This window comes from Carassius carassius, chromosome 21 (genome assembly GCF_963082965.1).
Source record: "Carassius carassius chromosome 21, fCarCar2.1, whole genome shotgun sequence".
NCBI lineage: Eukaryota > Metazoa > Chordata > Actinopteri > Cypriniformes > Cyprinidae > Carassius > Carassius carassius.
Window position 1 is genome coordinate 10,946,610 of NC_081775.1, and position 21,573 is coordinate 10,968,182.

The 21,573-nt window shown below is 36.8% G+C and overlaps 1 protein-coding gene across 4 annotated transcripts in view; it reads right to left on the reverse strand.

Moving 5' to 3' along the window:
* Positions 1 to 206: 206 nt before the first annotated feature.
* The window catches only part of LOC132097522 (membrane-associated guanylate kinase, WW and PDZ domain-containing protein 3), a 51,013-nt gene continuing 29,646 nt past the window's right edge, over positions 207 to 21,573 (reverse strand). The window contains exons 7-17 of one of the 4 annotated variants that reach the window (XM_059503295.1): positions 20,104 to 20,271; positions 18,633 to 19,167; positions 16,574 to 17,144; positions 16,417 to 16,480; positions 15,156 to 15,536; positions 4,200 to 4,400; positions 3,679 to 3,746; positions 3,420 to 3,569; positions 2,620 to 2,758; positions 1,681 to 1,784; positions 207 to 400 (exon numbers count right to left, since the gene is read on the reverse strand). In XM_059503295.1, coding sequence (XP_059359278.1) covers positions 335 to 400; positions 1,681 to 1,784; positions 2,620 to 2,758; positions 3,420 to 3,569; positions 3,679 to 3,746; positions 4,200 to 4,400; positions 15,156 to 15,536; positions 16,417 to 16,480; positions 16,574 to 17,144; positions 18,633 to 19,167; positions 20,104 to 20,271 — 2,447 coding nt within the window. In that variant the 3' untranslated portion in view covers positions 207 to 334. Of the gene's footprint in view, positions 401 to 1,680; positions 1,785 to 2,607; positions 2,759 to 3,419; positions 3,570 to 3,678; positions 3,747 to 4,199; positions 4,401 to 15,155; positions 15,537 to 16,416; positions 16,481 to 16,573; positions 17,145 to 18,632; positions 19,168 to 20,103; positions 20,272 to 21,573 lie in introns of all 4 variants that reach the window. The other 3 variants (XM_059503294.1, XM_059503298.1, XM_059503296.1) reach the window with 3 other exon arrangements.

The following is a 21,573-nucleotide window of genomic DNA, read 5'->3' on the forward strand; positions in this document are numbered from 1 at the left end:
CTCTCCACCCGTCTTACCCTCTCCTCGCTCTTGCTCCGTCTTGACCTGTCTTCTCTTCTCTCATTGCCTTTTTCCTTCTCTTTCCTGACTCTTTCAACTCTTCCCTCCATGTTTTCATCACTTTGTCCTGTGTTTCTAGACAAGCTCTGTGTCCTTCGTCTCCTCCTTTCGTCTCTCGACCTTCCCCCCCTGCCCTGACTGCCGCCCTCGAGACTGTCAGGGCTCTCGCGGTCTCCTCCGTCACTTCCCTTCTCCTTCTGTTCTCTCTGCTCTCGGTTGGTCTTCCCTGGTTTTTGAACGCTGGATGTGGCACCCTGTTGAGCTCGGCCATGGCTCACTGTAGCCAAACCCGACTGCAGGGCCTGGGGTGAGGAGGAGACGGCTGTGATGTGATCACGGTCTGAGAGTGAAATGTTTGAGACAGATGATGGTGGAGAGAAAAGAGAGAATATTAAAGGGATAGTTCATCCAAAAATGAACAGCCATCATTTGCTCACCCAATCACATTTCAAGTGAAATGTAAAGTAAATTATGCTTTAGAGAGTTTTGAAAACCAAACACAGCCAATATCCCAGAGTATTTCAAGTGTTTCACTCTGGTCTTTTGCCACGCTCTTTAGTGAGGACTTTGAGGTCATTCTGAATGTGTGTGTGTTTCACATTTAAAGCTGTGGCTGACTCATTAAAACTAAAAGCTAAGAAGCTTTGAAATGCAAAAGTGTCTGTTTGATATGCTAATAATGAACCACTTATATATATATGAAATAAAGTATGAAAACTCTACAATAAAAAAAGAAAACATACAAACATACAAAAATGTAATGTTTACAATTACAGTAAAAGGAAATAAAATAATTAGGGCTACCAAAGTTAACATATTTCATATTTTAAGTATGTTTAACACTGTTGATACAGTATTTATATAGTTAAACACTTCCTAAACCCTTGGAATAGTCAGAATCTTAGCAGGACAATTTAATAGTCAAATGACTAATATAATTGATTAATATAATTAAGAACTAACGGATTGTTAATTGTTCCAAATCAGATGATTTACATGATTTACATTTACAATAGTGATATATATATAGAGAGAGAGAGAGAGAGAGAGAGAGAGAGAGTGAGAGAGATTTTTTTTAACAAGGAGCTAAATGCACTGAACACTAATAGACATTTTGAAAGAAATAAGAGATTGCAATCAAAAAGTTAACAAAATTAATCATGTCCCCTTATCATCATTCTGTTCTGTAAGGAATTCTCCTCTCATAACGGAGCAACTGAAGCCTGACGTCCCCTCAAAATGCAAAGCATGTTTGGCATGATTTAATTGTCTGTCAAAATAACATACTGTCTCTTAATTATGTTCATTTGCTTGGTTTATAATCAGATCATTAATTTGATTACATTTTTAAATCAACTGTCAGTCCCATACACAGTATATACACTCACTTTTTCTAAACAAATAATTTAATCAATGACAATTTTGATCTAATAACATCTGGAATTACCAACAAACATTACCAGCTGTTTTTGACCCATTACCTGTCCTGTTCAACTGCATCACAAACAGGTTGACATCACAGTGACTCTTGGTGTATTATCGACATACGACAGTCAAAGACATTTAGACGACAGAGAAATATGAGAGAGATGTAGAGAAACAGTAAAGTGAAGAACTAACAGGAACAGCTACCAACCGCGTATTTTCTGTCCTTCCAATCACATAGAAACACGGTTCGCCCAGCTTGGAGTTGGTCATACAGAGAGAGAGACTGGAGAGCTCCACTAAAGGAGGAGAAGGAGGAGGAAGAGAAAGAGGGAAGGCCGAAAGAATGAAAATAAACCGTTACAAGAGGTGAAGAGGCAAAAAGTTTCCCTCATGGAAGTTAGGAGGAGAGTGAAATGGTTCATAGGAAGTAAAGGCAATGAAAGATCAAAGAAGATGAAAATCAAAAGAAAACAATGAGATGAAAATATGGATGAAGGACAAACCAAACGAGATGACCCAAAATCAAAAACAAATTAGCAGAAGTGAACATAAAATAGTTTGTTAATGAAAGTGGATAAGGAATATAAAAAACATGAAATCAAAGAGAAGAGAAAAAGGAAAAAGCCCAAATAAGAAAGCAGAGAAACAGCTGTTAGTAAGCTTATACTATATCAAGAGAAATACATTTTCATAAGTAGCCAAAGACTGATGACATATTCAATATCTGTACAGCGGCAGTGATAAAACAAACATTATAAACATTAAAAGCTGACTCAATTTGACTGGATAAGCCACATTAGAAGCCATAAATAGATAATCACTTTTAACCAAAACATTCATTCAATTCGTTCACATTCTATATTAAAGGCTACATCTACAAAGATGAAGCAATCAAGAAGCCGCATTACGACGCATGGTTAAACCACTATTGCATAAAACTTTACATGGCTTATTGCCTTGTACATAAAAATATTATGCGATTTGATATCTGATGACCCATAATAGTATTCATCATAGCAAACTGATCCTAAAAGCAATGTGATTATGCCCTCTATTATTAGATTATTATCTCATGTTTTAGATGATGTTTAATAATGTGATGTTCAGCTGATCTCTGACCTGTTGTCTTACCGTAGTCAGGCACGTATCCATTTCCTTTTTTGAACACGAGGTGTATCCTGCTTCCTCCGGTCCTGATCTGCTCCACAGCCTGACTGTGACTCATTCCTGCTGTACTGTCTCCATTGATCTCCACCAACTGATCACTCACCTGCAACATACACAGTTACCACAGAAATCAGCCACAACCGTCTTATTGACCTGATTTTAACAGGGAACAAATCATATTATATCAGTAGCAGCACAACTGTTTTTAACATTGATATCAATAAAAAATGCTTCTTGAGCATCAAATCAGCATAAATACTGTAGAATCATTTCTGAAGGATGATGGGACACTGAAATAATGATGCTGAACATTACTGTTTTACTGTATTTAAGTATGCAGCCTTGGTAGGCATAAAAGACCTCTTTCAAGCATTAAAGAATCTTATAAATCCCAAACTTTTCAACAGTAACTTATGATAATATAGCTTAGAAATCTCAAAATTGTGAAGGTGAGGCTTGAATCACTCACTATTTCTGAAGAGAAAATAAAAATCTGGTAATATATATATATATATATATATATATATATATATATAATGTATATATGTATAATGTGAAGCACTTGAGGTCCCAAAGAAGCAACATTTTGTAGCCTCTAAAACACCTGCTAATATCTATAAGAGGGCGTCCTCTTGACTTCTATTGTTCTTGAGCTAACTATAATCACTACAGACAAGCCCTAACCTAAAAACCCTTTACATTTGTCTAAAAGGGTTATTTCAGGGGGTTTTGTATCGATCTAGATCAAAGCCACCCGTGTACACCTGTATTTTGTGGCTGCGTGAGGCCGGTCCTCCCTCCATCAGTCCCAGCACATAGAGGCCCATGTTATATTCACTCCCTCCTCTCAGACTGAAGCCGAATCCAGTGGGCCCCCTCTCCAGTTCCACGCTGTAGTACCTCGTGGCGTCCTGCTTTGTGTTTTACAGTGGGGAAAAAAGTAAAGAAAAGAGGAAAAGAGTTATTCTTTAACATTATTTTGCCACAAAGCTATAAGCATTATAGGGTGAAGGTATTGCTCACCTTTGGTTTTGACCTGTGAGCTTTTCTGTTCTTATAATCAGTGTCATTTTCTGCTCGCTCTGAGGAATCTGATGAGAGAAACATATTAGGATGCTTTTTCCTATATTATTTATATGGCTCATTTAAAAAAAAAAAAAAAAAAAAAATATATATATATATATATATATATATATTTCTTTAAACAAGTAAAAAGGATCAGCCCATTCTGATGTATCTTTTTTATATTTAGTGCCACTAAACAGCATGTTGGCTGTTACTAAAAATCTTAAAATTGCTTATGTGTACATTAAAAATAGATCTCAACTTTAGTTATCAAAAGAGGAGAATGTTGGCGAAATGATATTGTATTTAACAATGGATTAATCAGACACACAAAACAACAATTTGGAAACACTAGCTTATTTTTTCTATTGCTATTTATTTTATTATAATAGTAAAAGTCATTATATAAACGATGAACCTGCACAAATGCAGGTCTGGAGATTATGTAGTTTAGATAGATAGACGGATAATCTACTTACGAGCACTGGCGCGGGGCACGATGGTCAAGCGGAGTGTGTTTCCAGCTCTCCTCAGTATCTGTGCCAGGTCTCTGTGAGGTAAATTCACCACCGATCTCCCATCCACGGCCTCCAGACGATCTCCAGGCCTGATCTGACCGCTGCGTGCCGCCGGGCTGCCTCTGCGTACCGTCACAAACCTGTGAGGCAGCAGAGACGCTGCTGCAGAACAGAGAGAGATAAATAGCCTTCAATTAACATTGTTGATTGTACAAAACTTGCCACAGCAATACTATGTTGTGATGCATGACTGAGCGGTTGGCAATGTGTTGTTACATGTTGCTAGGGTACTGCTTGGTAGTTTTTATCTGTCAATAATTATATCTCAGATACACTGTCCTTTCACTGAGTACATATGAGACAGATTAAAAGAAAAAAGAAAGCGCAGAAAAACCACATTGAATCCTTTAAAACGAAACAACCCCTAAGCGTACAACGAATACGTTACTTGCACAAAAACACACAGCTAGGAATAAAGATGGATTATCTAAGGCAAAGCAGATAAAGAAACCTCTTTGGAGATTTCTCCCTCTGGAGAGCAACGGGAGAGATGATGGATGGAGGGAGGGTGGAAAGAGTAAAGTGGGAGGGATTCAAATGGGACAGAGAGAAAAATTGCGAGAGTAAGATAGAGGGAAATTATTCATCAGTGTGATGGAAAAAAGTTTATCTCTCTCTCGCTCAATGTCAAACTCTTTCCAGGGTGGCTTTTAAAGGCATGTATCATTAATACATGGCTGAATCAGAGATTCTGTAGCTGCTGCAGATCCTCCCACTGAGTGTCACCGACAGAAACCTGTGACACAGCTCGCAGGCAGAATATCAATGCAGATTTAGCACAGATCCTTACAGTCATTAAAATCACAGTCATCAGTCCATTAAAGGTGCTGATATGATGTCAGGGATTACAGACATCTGAACTGGAGCTGAAATACAGAAACGAGACATTCTTCAGAAAAATGCCATCGTAACTGTTTACTTGAAATGTCTTCATTACGGTTCCCAGAAATCTGATTAGCTTCCAATTCACATAAATAAAAAAATACTATGAATATTTGACCAATCCTGATAACTAGTAACTGTTTTTATGTTTTAAGCTGGTAAAAAGTATTTTGGCTGTTATTTTACTGTTTTCAAAGCTCTAAATCTCCGACATGCTTCAAGTGAAATCTTAAAGAATTTTACATGGTTTGGGTCCATTATGATGTACATTAGAAAATAATGATGATTTCAGATTTCAGCATGAAAAAGAGGAGAACGTTTGGAAAATGATCCTTGATTTTATCTCTTTACCAAACACAAAAAAACTAAACCAACACAAACAAAAAAACAAACAAAATAAAAACCAGACAAAACAGAATACAGAAACATTGACTTATTATTATTTTATTTTATATATATATATACTTCTTTGTAATAGTAATTTTAACAATGAAACCGGACAAATGCATATGGGACAAAAAAAAATAAATAAAAATCAGTCCAACCCAACAACAGCAAAAAGCAGACACAATAAAATCCAAACAACAAATACTTTGTTTGGATTTTATTTTGTTTGCTTTTTTTCTATTTCTACATTTTATAATAGTAATTAACAGTGAAACAACACAAATGCCAGTAGGTCTATGGGGAGTATGTAGCAAAAAGGGACAAACAGACAGTCTTTATCCGTCTTAGCTTTGAGTTTTTCTTTAAGTAGTTGTTTCTTGTCTAGCTCAGGACATATAAATAACCGAACAACCTTCATGAGGTGTCAACCTTAACAGTATCGAATCATCCAATTAAAAATGATTTCCAACCATCCGAGACTAGTACAGTCTGTGTCTGAACAGATGCATCTACATTTGTTACCGTTATAGTTTGCAAAATATGGCCTCCATTAAAACTGAGCCAGCTGTTGAGTTTAAACATTAAGTGGTAAGGAGTAATGTTGTGTGAACACATAGAGCAATAATAATCCAAGAGTCACGTGGAGACACTATAGGGAAGTGACCTTGTGAGTCCAGATTTTTGTCCCTGAAGTCAATCTGCCTGTCTCCATTAGTGTGCGCCATTACTGAGAACAGAAACTTGTCCTGTGCCGACCTACTTAGAAACAAACTCACGAGTCACGCACACTCTGTTGGAGACACGAATGTTCACATGCCCACATACATCTCTCTTTCTTTTCTTGTGGATGAACCTCTGTAAGCAGCGTGTGGAGACACAGAAATCTTCATTGATGTTTAATACTGACTCGATTGAGCTCAAAGGGGAAAATTCATGCTAAACCTTTAGATTTCCCTCCATGCTCCCGGCCTGAGGGGATATCATTCTGCAAACAACTAGCATTAGCGTCTTGGTTTAACATGACATTCAATTACTCGGCTGGGCTGATGCCAGTGTAAGATCTGCCTAGGAGGTGTTATACATTACAGATCCGGCTCTTACTCAAAACATGATTTGACTGAGACCATAATGTTAATAACTATCCAAGTACCATTTGACTTTTAATGTTGCCGGATTAACATAATGGATTTCATGTTAAGTGTCCATGTTCTACACATTATAATGTGTACCTTTAAGACCTATACGTTAATGATATGGGTTATAATAAATAGAATAATTGTGATCATGGTTGCTCATGTTTATTAAGTATTTTGATTTAGAGTTTAAATGTCCAGGCTGGTAAACCCAAAGGCTCAAATCCCATCATGGTCAATATAAGAAGAGAAAAGAGCTTGGACTTCCCATCTCAAATCTGCCCGTGAGTGAAGCACTTACTCCTGTTTCCTCTGGAGGGACTGTTCCTCTAATAAAAATAAGTCACTCTGGATTAGAAGGATGCAGTAGCTCTTTATGTAAAGCCTAAAAGTATAATGCATTCATATGATATAACAGCTTATAAATACAATCAGATGTTTGGATATACAATACTTTTCTAAAGTGCACAAAAACATGGTAAGCAGTAAGCAACCAATTCCATGTGTTGTGTAATTATAGTTATATACTATTTCATCATTTACAATGTGTGAGCCACATTAAACTAAGAACCAGTCTGAAATACTTCTAATTGGTATTGAAACTGGTTTGAGTTAGTTTTTTTTTTTTCATCGACAAATATATGTAAATATATTTCCAAATCAGCTTTTCTGAAGAATCATGTGATACTAAAGACTGGAGTAATGATGCTGAAAATTCAGCTTTGTCATCTCAGAAATAAAAAAAACTTTTTGAAATGTATTAAAATAGAAAAACATTATTTTAAATTGTAAAATAATATTTTACAATATTGCTGTTTTTACTGTATTTTTTTATTTTAAAAATGCAGTCTTGGTTAACACAAGAGAGCTTCTTTTTTTATATAAAAAATACACATTTTACCACCCCAGATTTTGAACAGTATATATATTTTTATATTATTGCTATGATTATGATTATTATTATAATTGAAGTGTGTGTGTGTGTGTCATATATATATATATATATATATATATATATATATATATATATATATATATATATATATATATATATATATATATATATATATATATATATATATATATACATCTAAATTAAAATGTTTTTTTTTTTTGGAAGAGAAGATAAAAATCTGAAGTGGTCTGACCAGTCAGAAGAAAACATGTTTATTGTTGGATGTGACAAACCTAAATGAATAAATAACAAAGAATAAAAGTCCTTTCAATATGAGAAGGTGTGAAGCTGAGAAAAACAGACGAGTTGAGTTACAAAAATGAGCAGAGGACAGTCGTAATCACAGCTGTCACTGAAAATCATTACAGTAGTTTCACACAATGCTGCATCCAGTGTGAGTCATACAGATTCAGCCTCCGGAAACACTTGAGTGCTGAATGAGACAGCTGACGTACTGTATGTGTGTGTGTGTGAGTGTGAGTGTGTATAAAGAGCAGACCACATTTACATTTGTTCTGAACCACTGCTGCTAAGACAATGTACATGAATTATTAACAAACTTTATCCTCTTAAAACTTTTATCTTTCAGCTGTTTAGCCTCCCTTCTTATTGCCCACACTCTTGCCCTTCACTTTCCTTCCTGTCATCTCATGTCACCTATATTTTTCTCTTATTTCTTTAAATTAACTCTCTCTTCAATCCCTCCATTGCGCATACTTTGCTACTCTTTCAGTTGAAACTTGAAAAGTTTTATTGAGTCAGTCATTATATAGGCCATCAGACCCAGAAAACCCAACCTGCATGCAAAGCACAAATCATTCAACTATAACCACACTTGCATTACAGTCAATGTACTTTTTGATCTTACTGCCAATGGTGAGTGAAATGGGAAAATGTACCAACTATACATACTTATTACCAGACAATAAACTATATTTTTTGTATTCCATATTTACTCACCCTCAAGTTGTTCCAAACCTGTATTTTTCTTTCTTCTTTTAAACACACATAAGATATTTTAAAGAATATTGGTAACAAAAAGAAAGCCTACGGAGACATATATAGACTATAGCTCATGTAAGTAATATTTCAAGCCATGTGACTCTTCATCAGAATGCTGGTAACCACTGACCATAGTATTTTATTTCTCCATACTATGGAAGTCAATGGCTACAGAAAACTATTTGGTTACCAACATTCTTCAAAATATCTTCTCTTGTGCTCAGCAGAAGAAAGAAACTCACACATGTTTGAAAGAATATGATGGTGAGAGAACTTTCATTTTGGGTGAACTATCCCTTTAAGAAAGATGATCTGTTGAGATCTGCTTTGATGAAAATTATAACTATATCAAAAAATGTTTTTCACCAAATAAAGCCAAACATAATATATCCTCATAGATTAGGTTTGAAGTATTGTCGGCATATGCTTTCCTCACACTAATGCCGACAAATGAGCCACAATTTAAGACACAGGCACATGCAGTTAGTCTTGATATCCTGGAAAACACTGGAGCACTTTTATACAGGCATGCAAGTTATGGAGTTAAGCTGAACCATGTGAACAGCACAAGATACTTCTTATTCACATAAGAGACCTGACTTTTAGACCATGCATGTTAGGCCATCTTTATGTTCTAACACTCCAAAGCATTGATAAAATTCACTTTTAGCAGATATACATATGTGCACAATTTAGATTGTTCCAAGTAAATGGAGCAAAAATATTGATTAATCTTTCTGCTCAATACAGATTTCTGCCAGTCAAATGTTTGATTTGGCTGTAGGCACGAGGCATGAGGTAATTCACAGCTTTGCTGATATTCCAACCAATTTTCAAAAAATACAAAAAAGTTAACAGTCAGCAACTGTAGAGTTGCCAAGCACGACAAAATAGTGGCATTTCATTCCGGAGTGAACTAGTCTTCTTGAAAAAAAAAGAACAACTGAGGGAATGATTCAATGACTCGTAATACAGCGACTTACTGATTTCCTGAATAAACCAGTGTTTTCAAACAAATCAGTTGAATGAATAAGTGACTCATACACTCATACACACAGTCACTTGTCGCCACCTACTGTCTTACTATATGATCTGCAGAAAGTGTCGCTGTAAAATAACCACTATACAAACTGACAAGTCTATATGAAACACAGACTAGCGGGTGATGCAAACAGGGTGGCCTTTGACACAGATGAAAGATTCTAATATAGTAGCAGTCTTTGTACATCTTCATCTCAATAAAAAAGTGCTCCACAGCTGCTGAAATGCACTGGCTGGCACTGTAACACCATTCACTTCAGAAGACCAGCGCTGCATACTAAAATACAAGAGAGAGACTGAGAGGGACAAGAGAAAGACATAGAGAGTGTGTCTGATGCTCATTAGGAACCCATGTTGCATTGCAGCAGCAATTTTTCCCAGTACCACCAACAGACTGGATCTAACAATATATTTGAAAAAGCTATGGCTGTAAAAATACTGACCGCTGTTAATAACTGACTAACAATGCTGTTGTAGATAACTACAGGTTTATATTGGCATTACTGCCACTTTAGTCAACATAAAATGTTGTTTGCAATTCATATTACCGGCATAATTTGCTGTATTTCAGTGAAATAAGATATTCAATACACATTTAACAACCACTAAAGCACTAAAAATCCAATCACTCATGACATGTTGAACATGTGCATAACTTGTAAGAAACATATGCAAAACATTTCTGATGGAGCCAGCAAACTTGGAACTGTAACCGAATGGGTAAAAAGGCTTTCGAAGAAATACATTACTCATCAAATGCTTATGAGGCAAAACATAATTAAAGATTACAATCCTCAGAATTCAGTTACTGCAATGATTGTCTAAAACATATAACTTTGTCACAACTGAAGAAGAAGTAGGCATAAGAACTGCCATGAATGAGACAAGGATCTCACTTATCTTGCTAGTTAATGAACAGTAGATGGTCTGCAGATGTGCTATTGATTTAGCCACAATGCAGTAGAGCTATACCTGAAGCTGAGAGCAGAAAATGCAGTGGATGATAATATGTGCATGAGTGTGTATTTTGTGGTCTAGTGCTGTCTGTTTCAGTCACACTTTGGGCCTTAGGAACAAATTTCTGACAGCAAAAGCCAACCAAACCAATATTGACAAGCCTATAAAGCAACTATAAAATCATACAAATATATTTCTGTTGTGTAATTAGTTTCTATACATAAGGATCAGATTTTCACAAACAAAAAATACACATAAATTAGTTTTTCTGTTATGGTGGGGGTCTTTCCGATAACTTTACTTGTTTTTATACTGACTGGGCAAATGGTCTTCCTATCCCCTAATAAACTGAGTAAATTATTCCTTAGTATATGAACACATATCTATACCCAAACATATATAAACACACTGCAGATATCATGTCAACAGTTAAAATTAACAGGCCATAGAGCCTATTAAATCAAACAATAATCATATACCATAAAATGCTACATATCTCTGCCTTTAAAAACATCTGCATCACTACATTCTCCTAACAGAAATATGACAGCAAGCTGGATATCAATAAAAAAAAAAAGGATTGAAAAATCAAGAAAAAGAAATACATATTTACGTTTAGAGTCCTTCACACTTTTCAAGGCAGACTGCAGTCTCTCCAGCATGGCTTGATGTGTGTGTATTAGTGTGTGTGTGTGTGTGTGGAGGCAGGGTCCCAATCCCGGATCACACTCCGCTTTAATCGTAACACATGTGAGAGCGATCACGCGGAAGGGTCATAATGAGAAAACGAATGGAGGGCATAAACAAGCAAATAAAATAAAAAAACAGATCGAGTCGTAGTCTTGCCGTACGTGTGAGTCGCTTACTGTAACGGTTTCATTTTCCTTTGGCATCTGGAGTCGCTGAATGAGAGGGAGGGAGAGAGGGGGGTGGACAAGCAGAGAAAAGGAGGGAATAAAGACAGAGCGATGGAGATAAGAGGAGGGGCGATAAGAGAGCAAACGAGATGAACGATTTAATCCATGGACCACTGCAGAGCGGGGGTGTGCCAATCAGCAAAAGACAGCGAGAGAGAGAGAGAGAGAGAGAGAGAGAGAGAGAGAGACCTACATGCACATATGTGTGTAATCTGACTGTGGCACTGCTGATGTATGCTGTTCATGCCAATAAAAAAAGCATTTGAGTGATTGCAATTAATGCTGTATCAGCACAGTGCATACAATGGCTCTGGTGCACCATGAGACTAGTTTATGTAATAATAGGGATATTAAAAAAATTCAAATAAAAAAATTAAATATGTTAGTATTTATCCTTATCCTTACCCTATCCTTATGTCATTTCAAACCTTCATGACTTTTTTTCTTCTGTGGAACACAAAAGGTGAATTCTGCCTGTTCGTAATGTATATGGCTTCACAACACATGAACTTCAGGCTGTCCCAGTCCTCATTCACTTCCATTATATGAAAATGAGTAACTGAGGCTAAACGTGAGAACCTACGTTTGGAAAAACATGAGAGTAAATCATACTGAATTTATATTTTAGGTGAACTGTACGTTTCAGGGATCGACTGGCAGTGACACAACTAGGATAATCACTCTTATTGATTCATTGATCTTGTAACTCATGTTTTGCTTGCTGACATAATTTTCTCTCTTTTTATCAGGCTCCCAGTGTCTCCCTTGACATTTTTAAACCAACATCATTTCTGATATTTATATAGCTCTACAGTCATCATACAGCATGCTTTGATGGTATTTCATGCTCCTCTCCACAGCTGTACACACACACACACACACACACACACACACTGTGTTTCATCACATATCACACTCTCAAGTCTCAAAAAAGACAGATTGAGCCTTTAACATCCAGTCATGTATGTACAATAGGCCACAGCTCAGGCCAAAACAATATAGGCTTTCTATATTAATGGCACTAAAATATAATACAAGATTAATTTCTATTTATTACATATATATATATATATATATATATATATATATATATAATCTCAAATGTTAACTCTCATAGTAACTTAGACTCTGAGGGTCTGTAAAACATCAAGACAGCACACCACTCCCAAAAAAATTATGAAATCAAGTCATACAGAAGCGAAGCATCTGAGATATCGATATGCATGGAAACAGCTGTGACATTGGGGACAGGCACTTTTTTAGATGCTCAAGCTCTTAGTGATGCCATGGCCTCAATAAAAACCAAACGAACACTTGAGCAAAATGAGGTCATTGTGGGCTTAGGTAGAGGAGCGTAGGAGGGGGAAGGAGGGCTGTGTGTATCCGGGCCTGTTGGCAGGCCTCAGTGTTGGCAGGCCTCTGTCTCAACCTAATACAGCTGCCACTGAATAAGCCCAATTATGCATATAACAGTCTACATCCACTTTAAAGTCCCCATGAAATCAAACATGTCATGAGATATCTTTAAGCTAGTGTGCTCCAAAACATTTAGCATTGAAGACTTATAGTCTCTCACTTCAACAATTTTTATGATAGCTTTCTGCACTTCAGCTTCTCATCAGAATTACTGACCAATCAAAAGGAGGATCTGAAGCATCCAACCTCTTACGGGGCGTTCACACCAGACGCGACTTGAGCTGAGTTGGATGCTTGAAAATTTTGAGTTTACTCACTTCATTCGCACGTGGAACTCACTTCACAACAGATGTGAATCCTCGTAATTGGAGGGGCTTCTGCCAGTTGAGTTCATGCAGCATTGTGATTTCAACCACCAATTATTTGGATAATTTTCAAAATATTACTATTATCGTGTCATGAAATGTAGTTTTAAAAGTATTTCAGGTGAGAATGTAGTTGTTTAAAACTCTAATATTCGGTTTATTTATAAAGAACGCCGATTTCGGAGACAGTCAGCTCCACGCGATCAGTAGCGGGAGTCTAGACTTGGCTAGTCATTCTGACATTTGCCGCTGGCTCTGATGTCTCTTTTGTGGTTAAACATAGAATATAATTCCTCCATTGTTGTTTCGAGTTTTGCCTCCTCTTGCTACGTCGTAATCACGTCACTACTAGAGCAAACTCCTGATTGGTTAACGCACCGTGATTTTTTTTTGCCAAAGTGCAGATTTTTCAAAACATGATTAGCACGAATCACACGTTACGCTTGTCCCAAAATGCTCAATTTGCGCCACGTCATTCGTACGAATCGCGCTGCAGGATGTCTATTCGCGTCTTTGCATTGACTTAACATGTAAATCACTCGTGCTTAATGCTTCATTTGTGTCTGGTGTTAAAGCATTACACTATAAAGACACTAAAACCATAGCTTAAAGGGATAGTTCACCCAAATATTTTAATACTGACATAAATGACACCCTCATGTCGTTCCAAACCTGTAAGACCTTTTTTTATCTTCGGGACACAAATTAAGATATTTTGGACGAAATCCGAGAGATCTCTGACCCTCCAATAGACAGCAAGGATCCTTACATGATCGAGGCTCAGAAATGTAGCAAGGACATTGTTAAAATAATCCATGTGACATCAGTTGTTCAACCGTAATTTTAAGAAAATCTAAACATAAACAATGTAACCACGTACATATGTACATATGATCCTTGCTGTCTATGGGAGGGTCAGAAAGCTCTAGTAATCTTACAGGTTTGGAACAACATGAGAGTGAGTAATTCATGAGAGAATTTTCATTTTTGGGTGAACTACCCCTTTAAATCTGTTGTTTGTTTTGTTGCTCCAAAAGGCAGTCAGTCCCATAGACTCCCCATGTTAAAATGCCCAATTTTACATCAGAAAAAAATTTGTTTACAGCCTGGTACAAAAAGTGTTTTTGTTCTATATAGTTAATTTTGCCCTTCATGACAACTGTGAGGGGGGTGAATTTTTTTTATAACTCATCTGTTTAAATTATTTAAAGCCTTAAAGTTCTGTAAAATTAAGGGCGTGGCCACTTAAGTGACAGATGGATTGGTGCTACTGTCAGTGCCGTCAAGCTAGGTGGGTGTGGTTTCAGCAACCATCTCCCGCCTCTTTGCCCATTTTTGATTATCTGGGAGTGAAACGCGATAACGTGCTGCCAAGATGGAGACGGCCCGCTCTGCCCATTTCAAGCTTCAAAAACGGTCTTTGGAAATCTAAGGGTGAAATCACAGACACTACGTCCAAGTTTTCATACAGTCTATGGTTCACACATTTAGTATGTAATATACGGAAAATAGTGATTCAGCGATTCAGACTTTTTAAACATGCTTTCCATTGGGGTGAATGAAATCTGGTTTCATGTCAGTTTTTTTTTTTACCTGTACTGGACAAATATTAAAAATGGACATAGATTTTTATTAATATACAGAGGACACATGAAATTATTCAGAAAGATCAAGGGTTCGTTGCAGGCTGGACTTAAAAACTTATTTAATTCTACCTTACATGTTTAATACAAAACACAGGAAATATGTAGCGTATCTAGCAACAGGTTACTACATGGTGTTGATGCATTCCAAAAACTCACCTTTGACATTCTCCACATCCTGAGAGGCGATAACAAATCCAAAGCCTTCACCTGGCTTCCTCTTCAGCTCCACCTCATAACCCCTCAGTGCAGGGGGCTGTTCTTTCTCCTCTGTTTTTACTCTGGGACTGAGTACCGTCCCTCCTTCCTCTGAACTCATCCAATCGCGTGGCTCTAGCGTGAGAGTGACAGGAACAGAATCCAGGAAGCTGGTGCTCTGGACCAATGAGGAGCGCACCAGTGCTGGAGAGGGCGGAGTTAAAGAGCTGCGCGATAATGGCATGGAGTCAGTAAGAGGGACTTCAGAGTCGGAGGCGGAGCGAGGAGGGGGAGGAGTCAGTCGTCGCACAGAATTAGGAGAATTGGAGAAATGTGTGTGGCCTACAAAGAAAGATCAATATTTGATGAGAAGGGATGAAGACTTAACACAATTTTATATATATATATATATATATATATATATATATATATATATATATATTATACATATACTTATTTTTAGACAGCAGCATTTAAGTTGCATGACAAGACTGAGCAAAACCTTATGGTTAGTGACCCAAGACATATTAGAATTGGCTAATAAATTTGACTGTTTATTGTTATTGGAATTGCAGAATAGGCTGATACATGTAGGCCAATAAATAATAGACAAATGATCATTGGACACTACATCATTATTAAACTAAACAAATAAATACATAAAATCTAAAATAATTAAATGCAATAAAATGAAACAAAATACAAATAAATGTTTACTTTGAGCCTGTAAGTTTACTTTATCTATTGCAGACAAGTATTTTAGGATTTGTTTGTCTTTTTAATATTTTTAAGATTTGGGTTTTCAAGATAATAATTTTTCTTCTAATCCATTGGTTCTCAAAATGCAGGCTCCCTGTAGTGGTTTTTGGTACTTGGTGTTAAAAAAGTTTGAGAACCACTGTTCTAATCAATCTCACAAAATGTTTACTGGTATCCAATATCAGCCCATATATATTCAAAATATAAATAAATTGTTTATAAATAAAAAATTTAGATATCTGTGCATATGATGAGCATGATATGAAGCACGATTTCAGAATATTTCAAAATGATCATATGGTCAATGTAAAATATCTGCTTAATTGATCAAATGAAATATTTATTGTACATTTCACAATCTTATAAATTCCTAGCTTTAAGTTTATTTACAGGTATAATTGGAGAAAATCCCATATATTAAATGTGGACACTGAATTATGTACTGGGTGAACTTGTAACTTACCCCCTCTGAACACCAGCAGAATAACCTCCCCCTTTTTAGTGTGTTCTTGCAAAATCCTTTGGACCTTAAATCAAAGTACAACAAATAAATATACAATAATAAGAAAAGTACACCATAAGAAAAATCTTAAGTTGAATACCATTCTCTTCATCCCTACCTGTGCAAAGCTGAGACTCTGTACATCTGCGCCATTGATCTTCACAATGGCATCTCCAGGCTGCAGTCCAGTACACTGTCTGTGGTCCCAGACTTTCTTCACCAGGGTCTGTCTTCCTCCGTGACCTCCTGCCGTGACACTGAACCCCATATTGCTGCCCCTCTCACATTTAGCCAAAGCGACGGGGACTAATTCTCCACTCCCCGCCATTCCTCCAACTCCACTCCCGATCACAGCACTCCTGGCTCCAGGCGAAGGAATGCTGCTGTTCGGGCTGCCGCTGCTGGCACTGGCTGTGCCATTGAAGGTGAAGTAAGGCCCGTCAGAATGGGTGCTGCTAGGTGGGGTTAGCAGTGAGTGCTGGGGTTTATGGAGATGAGAGTAGCGCCTTCCTCCTCCAGGAGAGAAAGAGATAGGGCCTGGACTTACTTCAGTGTGGGGCAGGGGAAATCGAGATATGGGTGGTGGAGTACTCGAGGAAAGGTCACTCTCTGAAGATTTGAAAGAGTGCAGGCGGAGAGGTGGCGGAGTGGACAGAGAGTTGTTGTTCTGGTTACGGATAAATGAGGCCCTGGGAAGATAAAAAGAGAGAGACCTTGTTGTATCATAATCAGCAATGGGGAGGGACGGAATATAACTTAACATAGAAAATATAAGTAACTGTATTCAGTTACGTTTACAACTTAAACACTGGTTATCAGATAGAATTCAAAAAGATTTTAGATTGAATAGCATAGAAACACTCTTATGATGTGTTCCTACAAGCAGACAGAGGGCGCTGTTAACAATAAGAGTCATTGAGGACTTAGAACATACAGAAGTGTTTTGACCAATGAATCATGAATCCAATAAAACCAAATTATGACAAAATTTGTTTACCATGTTTTTATGATAAATAAAGCCAAAAATCCATGGTTACTTACTATAGTTAAACCATGGCAACCAGAAATTAACCATGGTTTTGCTACACTAACCACAGGTTAACCATGGAATTTATTAAAAAGAAATAGTAAAATTGTGTTGGTAACTACACTTTTATTACCATGGTAACTACACTTTTATTACAGTAAAAATATTGTAATTTTTATAAGGGAAGTTGTTCATGTGGCACTTTTTAAGAAAAATAAAATGCTTTAGCCTTTATTATTGCAAAGACAGCTACAGATAATGTATTTTCTGCCTCATTCCATGAAAAAAAACTCACCCATGATTAGTAAAAAGTATTTTTATACACGTAGCAGGGTTTTGAAGTAAATTTTAAGCAGCAGAAATAGTTTTAACTAGTGTAAATTGTCATGTCAACATTTACCTTTAGGCTAAGCTAAAATGTTAGCACTTGATAGCAGGTTCAAGTGTTCAAGTGTTTGAGGGTCAGTAAAATACTTTCATTAAGAAAGGCTTATTAAATTGATAAAAAGTGACAGTAAACACAACAGATTTCAATAAATGCTGTTCTTCTGGACTTTCTATTCTTCAGTGAACCATAAAAAACGGTATGTAAAGATGTTCACACAAATATGAACAACTGTTTTCTTCACAGTAATAATAAACATTTATTGTGCACCAAATCAGCATATTATAATCATTTCTGAAGGATCATGTGACACTGAAGACTGGAGAAATGATGCTGAAAATGTAGATGCATCACAAGTAAACTAAACTTTAAAATATATTCAAAATAGTAAATAATGATTTAAAATTGCAATAATATTTCGCAATATGACTGTTTTACTGTATTTTTATTAAATAAAAACAGCCTTGGTTAGCAAAAACGTTTTAAAAAATCTTGCTGACCCCAAACTTGAACAGTAGTGTATGATGAAGGGTAATAATCACCCCCAAAAAACTGTGTTTGTAACGAAGAAAGCAAATATTTCCACTTTTAAAACAACACGCGCAGATTTTTCCACCTGTAAGAATAAGTAATCTAATGAAATATGTTACAAATTACATTTTACAGCAAGTATTCTGTGTAAACTGTAGTGAAATAATGTACATTTTTAACATAACTCTCCCAACGCTAATCAAAGCGTGACAATCATATATAAAATGCTCTCACCTATGGGATCCAATCGCAGACACCACCTCGCTGTCGCTCTGGCTGGCCAGTTCTGCACTCTGTAGCCTCCTGATGCTTCTGGCAGAGCGTGGTGGTCTCAGGAACCCACTCCCATACCCATTAGAGTACTGGTATGATGATGGCTGTCTTGAAGGAGAAGCAAATGGAGATGAATTCCCATTAGCATCCAAACTGAACCTTGATGCCCGTTCTCTGAGATTCCATGAGGATTCCCTCTCAAAATCAGACCACATGGGCCCGTTGTGGTTGAGGTGTAGCTGAGCGTATGGGAGAGGAGCCTGGGCCTGGGGTTGGGTGGTGGTTGGTGGAAGTAGATGTAGTGACTGGTCTAGGGATGTTGTTAGTCTAGGATTGGGCATCTTCGGACAGCCATCAGAGTTATAGAGCATAGGGTAGCCTCTTCGGACAACAACGTCCACAGTGTGACCCACCGGAATGGCTTTCAACGTTTCCACCACCTCTTTGTGAGAAAAGCCAAGCACACAGGTATCATTGATGTACACCAGAATGTCCGCTGGAAGAGGCAAGAGATGATTAAGTGTTAAACTGCATTCATTAAATAAATCTTAAATTCAATATACAGCTTATATACACATTACTTTTAAAAGGTTTGGAGTCCATTTTAATGGTTTTGATGGTAATTAAAATTACAATTGAATTTTTTTTATATTAATATTTTATATAATTTATTCCTGATTTCAGTGTCACATGATCCTTCAGAAATAATTCTAATATAATGATTTGGTGCTCAAGAAACTTCAAATTTCTTATTATTATCAATGTGGATTAATCTTTTGTGCAATCTGTGACACATTTTTCAGGTCACTTTGATGAATAGAAAGTTCCAAAGAACTGCATTTATTTAAAATATCAATCTTTTGTAACACTATAAATGTCTTTAATGTGACTTGACAATGATAATTTGAATGCATTTGAATACATAAAAGCATAATTTGTTATGAATGAAACTTACAACTTATATATGTATAGAACTACATCTACTATATATAGTATATAGAAATACTATATATGTATATAGTATTTCTATATACAGTATTAATCCATTATCACATCTAAAAATGTCCTGTGAAACTCAGAGGTGTGTATTCACAAATGAGCAAAAATAATTCATAGATGCATGCAGTTATTAAGTATGCATGTCACAATAAAGTGAGAGCGTGTTCATAATGTCACATTTTTCTTATAATTGTGTGTCAGCACACAGAGGTGGCTGGATTACTCCATGCAGGACGTTAGGATAAGAAGGAGATCGAGACACTCGTTCAACAGAATCACACAATCACAACACTAATCCACGGTGGGACAGAAAGAGCAATGTGTATAAAGACAGAGAGCAGCAGCAGCCTATAGAGAACAAAGACATATCCCCTTATTTGTAAGCACAGTGCTGTACTGCAGTGGGCAGCTGCAGAGAGATGTGGGCTGTTACCTGTGTGAAGGGTGGAAGGTCCTCCGGGAGTGATGCTGTAGATCTGCAGGAACTCTCTACGCCTGCTGCCTCCCACTATGTTGAAGCCGAAACCCCGTGAACCCTTCACCAGACGAGTGTGAACAGAGAAGCCTTTCAGTTCACTCGGCTGGTCTGTAAACTCTGCCACTGCAGAGAAAGATCAAAACAATGGTGACCGGTTTAAACATGACAGGTTATTAGGAAAAATGAACCAACCAAGAGTAAAGAAAAGAAGAAATGACTGACATTATATAGGATGGATGGTAAAAGGTTTCCAGAGAGGATTGAATCTAAATTCTGTCCCGGTAGCTCAACTGCTAGCTCTGCTAATATCATGGGACCAAACCCCAGGGAACACACAAACTGACAAAAATATATACCTTCAATGCACTGTAAGTTGCTTTGTAAGTCTTTAAGTGTCTGCCAAAAGCATGAATGTGAAATGTCTGAAGGAAAAGAGAGGTAGAAGTACAGAGAAAGGTAAGCATATGCATGTATGAGCATAAACGGTTCAAGCGTAACATGTTAAACAGCAGAATCGCATGCAACATTGTAAAAGTTGGTAGGAAGCACAAAAAAGAAAAACTACCATCTAAAGCAAGCATTTTATTTTGAAGCTGTAATGACCATCACGTTCTTAAAACTTAAAATACGTACATGTATACCACCCTTTACAGTTAGCAGTGATGTACTGCATCTTATAAACAATTTAAAGGAGAAATATACAATATTACAGTTTTCAAACATCTATACTCTTTTCTTATTAAAGAGTACTAAATGATACCATTATACAATTTTAAATGATACTAAATTATTATTATTATATTTACCTCTCAATTTAGGTAAGATGAATTATTGCCAGTTTATAATTTAAAAAAAATATATAGTATAAAAGTATATATTTAGTAAAGTATATATTCTATTGATATATTTATATTCTATTGATATATTTATAAAGACATAATACAGTTTACAAAATAAATTTTTGCAGGTTATTTTTGCTGGTCATGACTGTCACGTCCGGTGATACAAGAAACACGGAGAGATCCAAATGCAGGTATGCGGTTTATTTAGGGGCAATCCAAAAAGCATAAACAGTCCAGGCAGGGTCAAAACCAGAATATCCAAACAACATGAAAACAGACAATAACACACGGCAAGGGCAAGACTACGGAAAGCATGAAACATACACAAGGACTCCGTGACACAGACTCAGACAGACCGGGTATAAATACACAAAAGGATGATGGGGAAACAGGAGACAGGTGGGGAACAATCAATTACCTAAACAAGGAGGAAGGTGACCAAATAAGGAGACAGGAAGTGATAAGGTGACAGACACCGTGAGAAAGGAGGACATCTAGTGGAAACCCAGGGACACAACCCAGACACTGTGACAGAACCCCCCCTCTACGGAGCGGCTCCCAGACGCTCCACGACAGACACAAA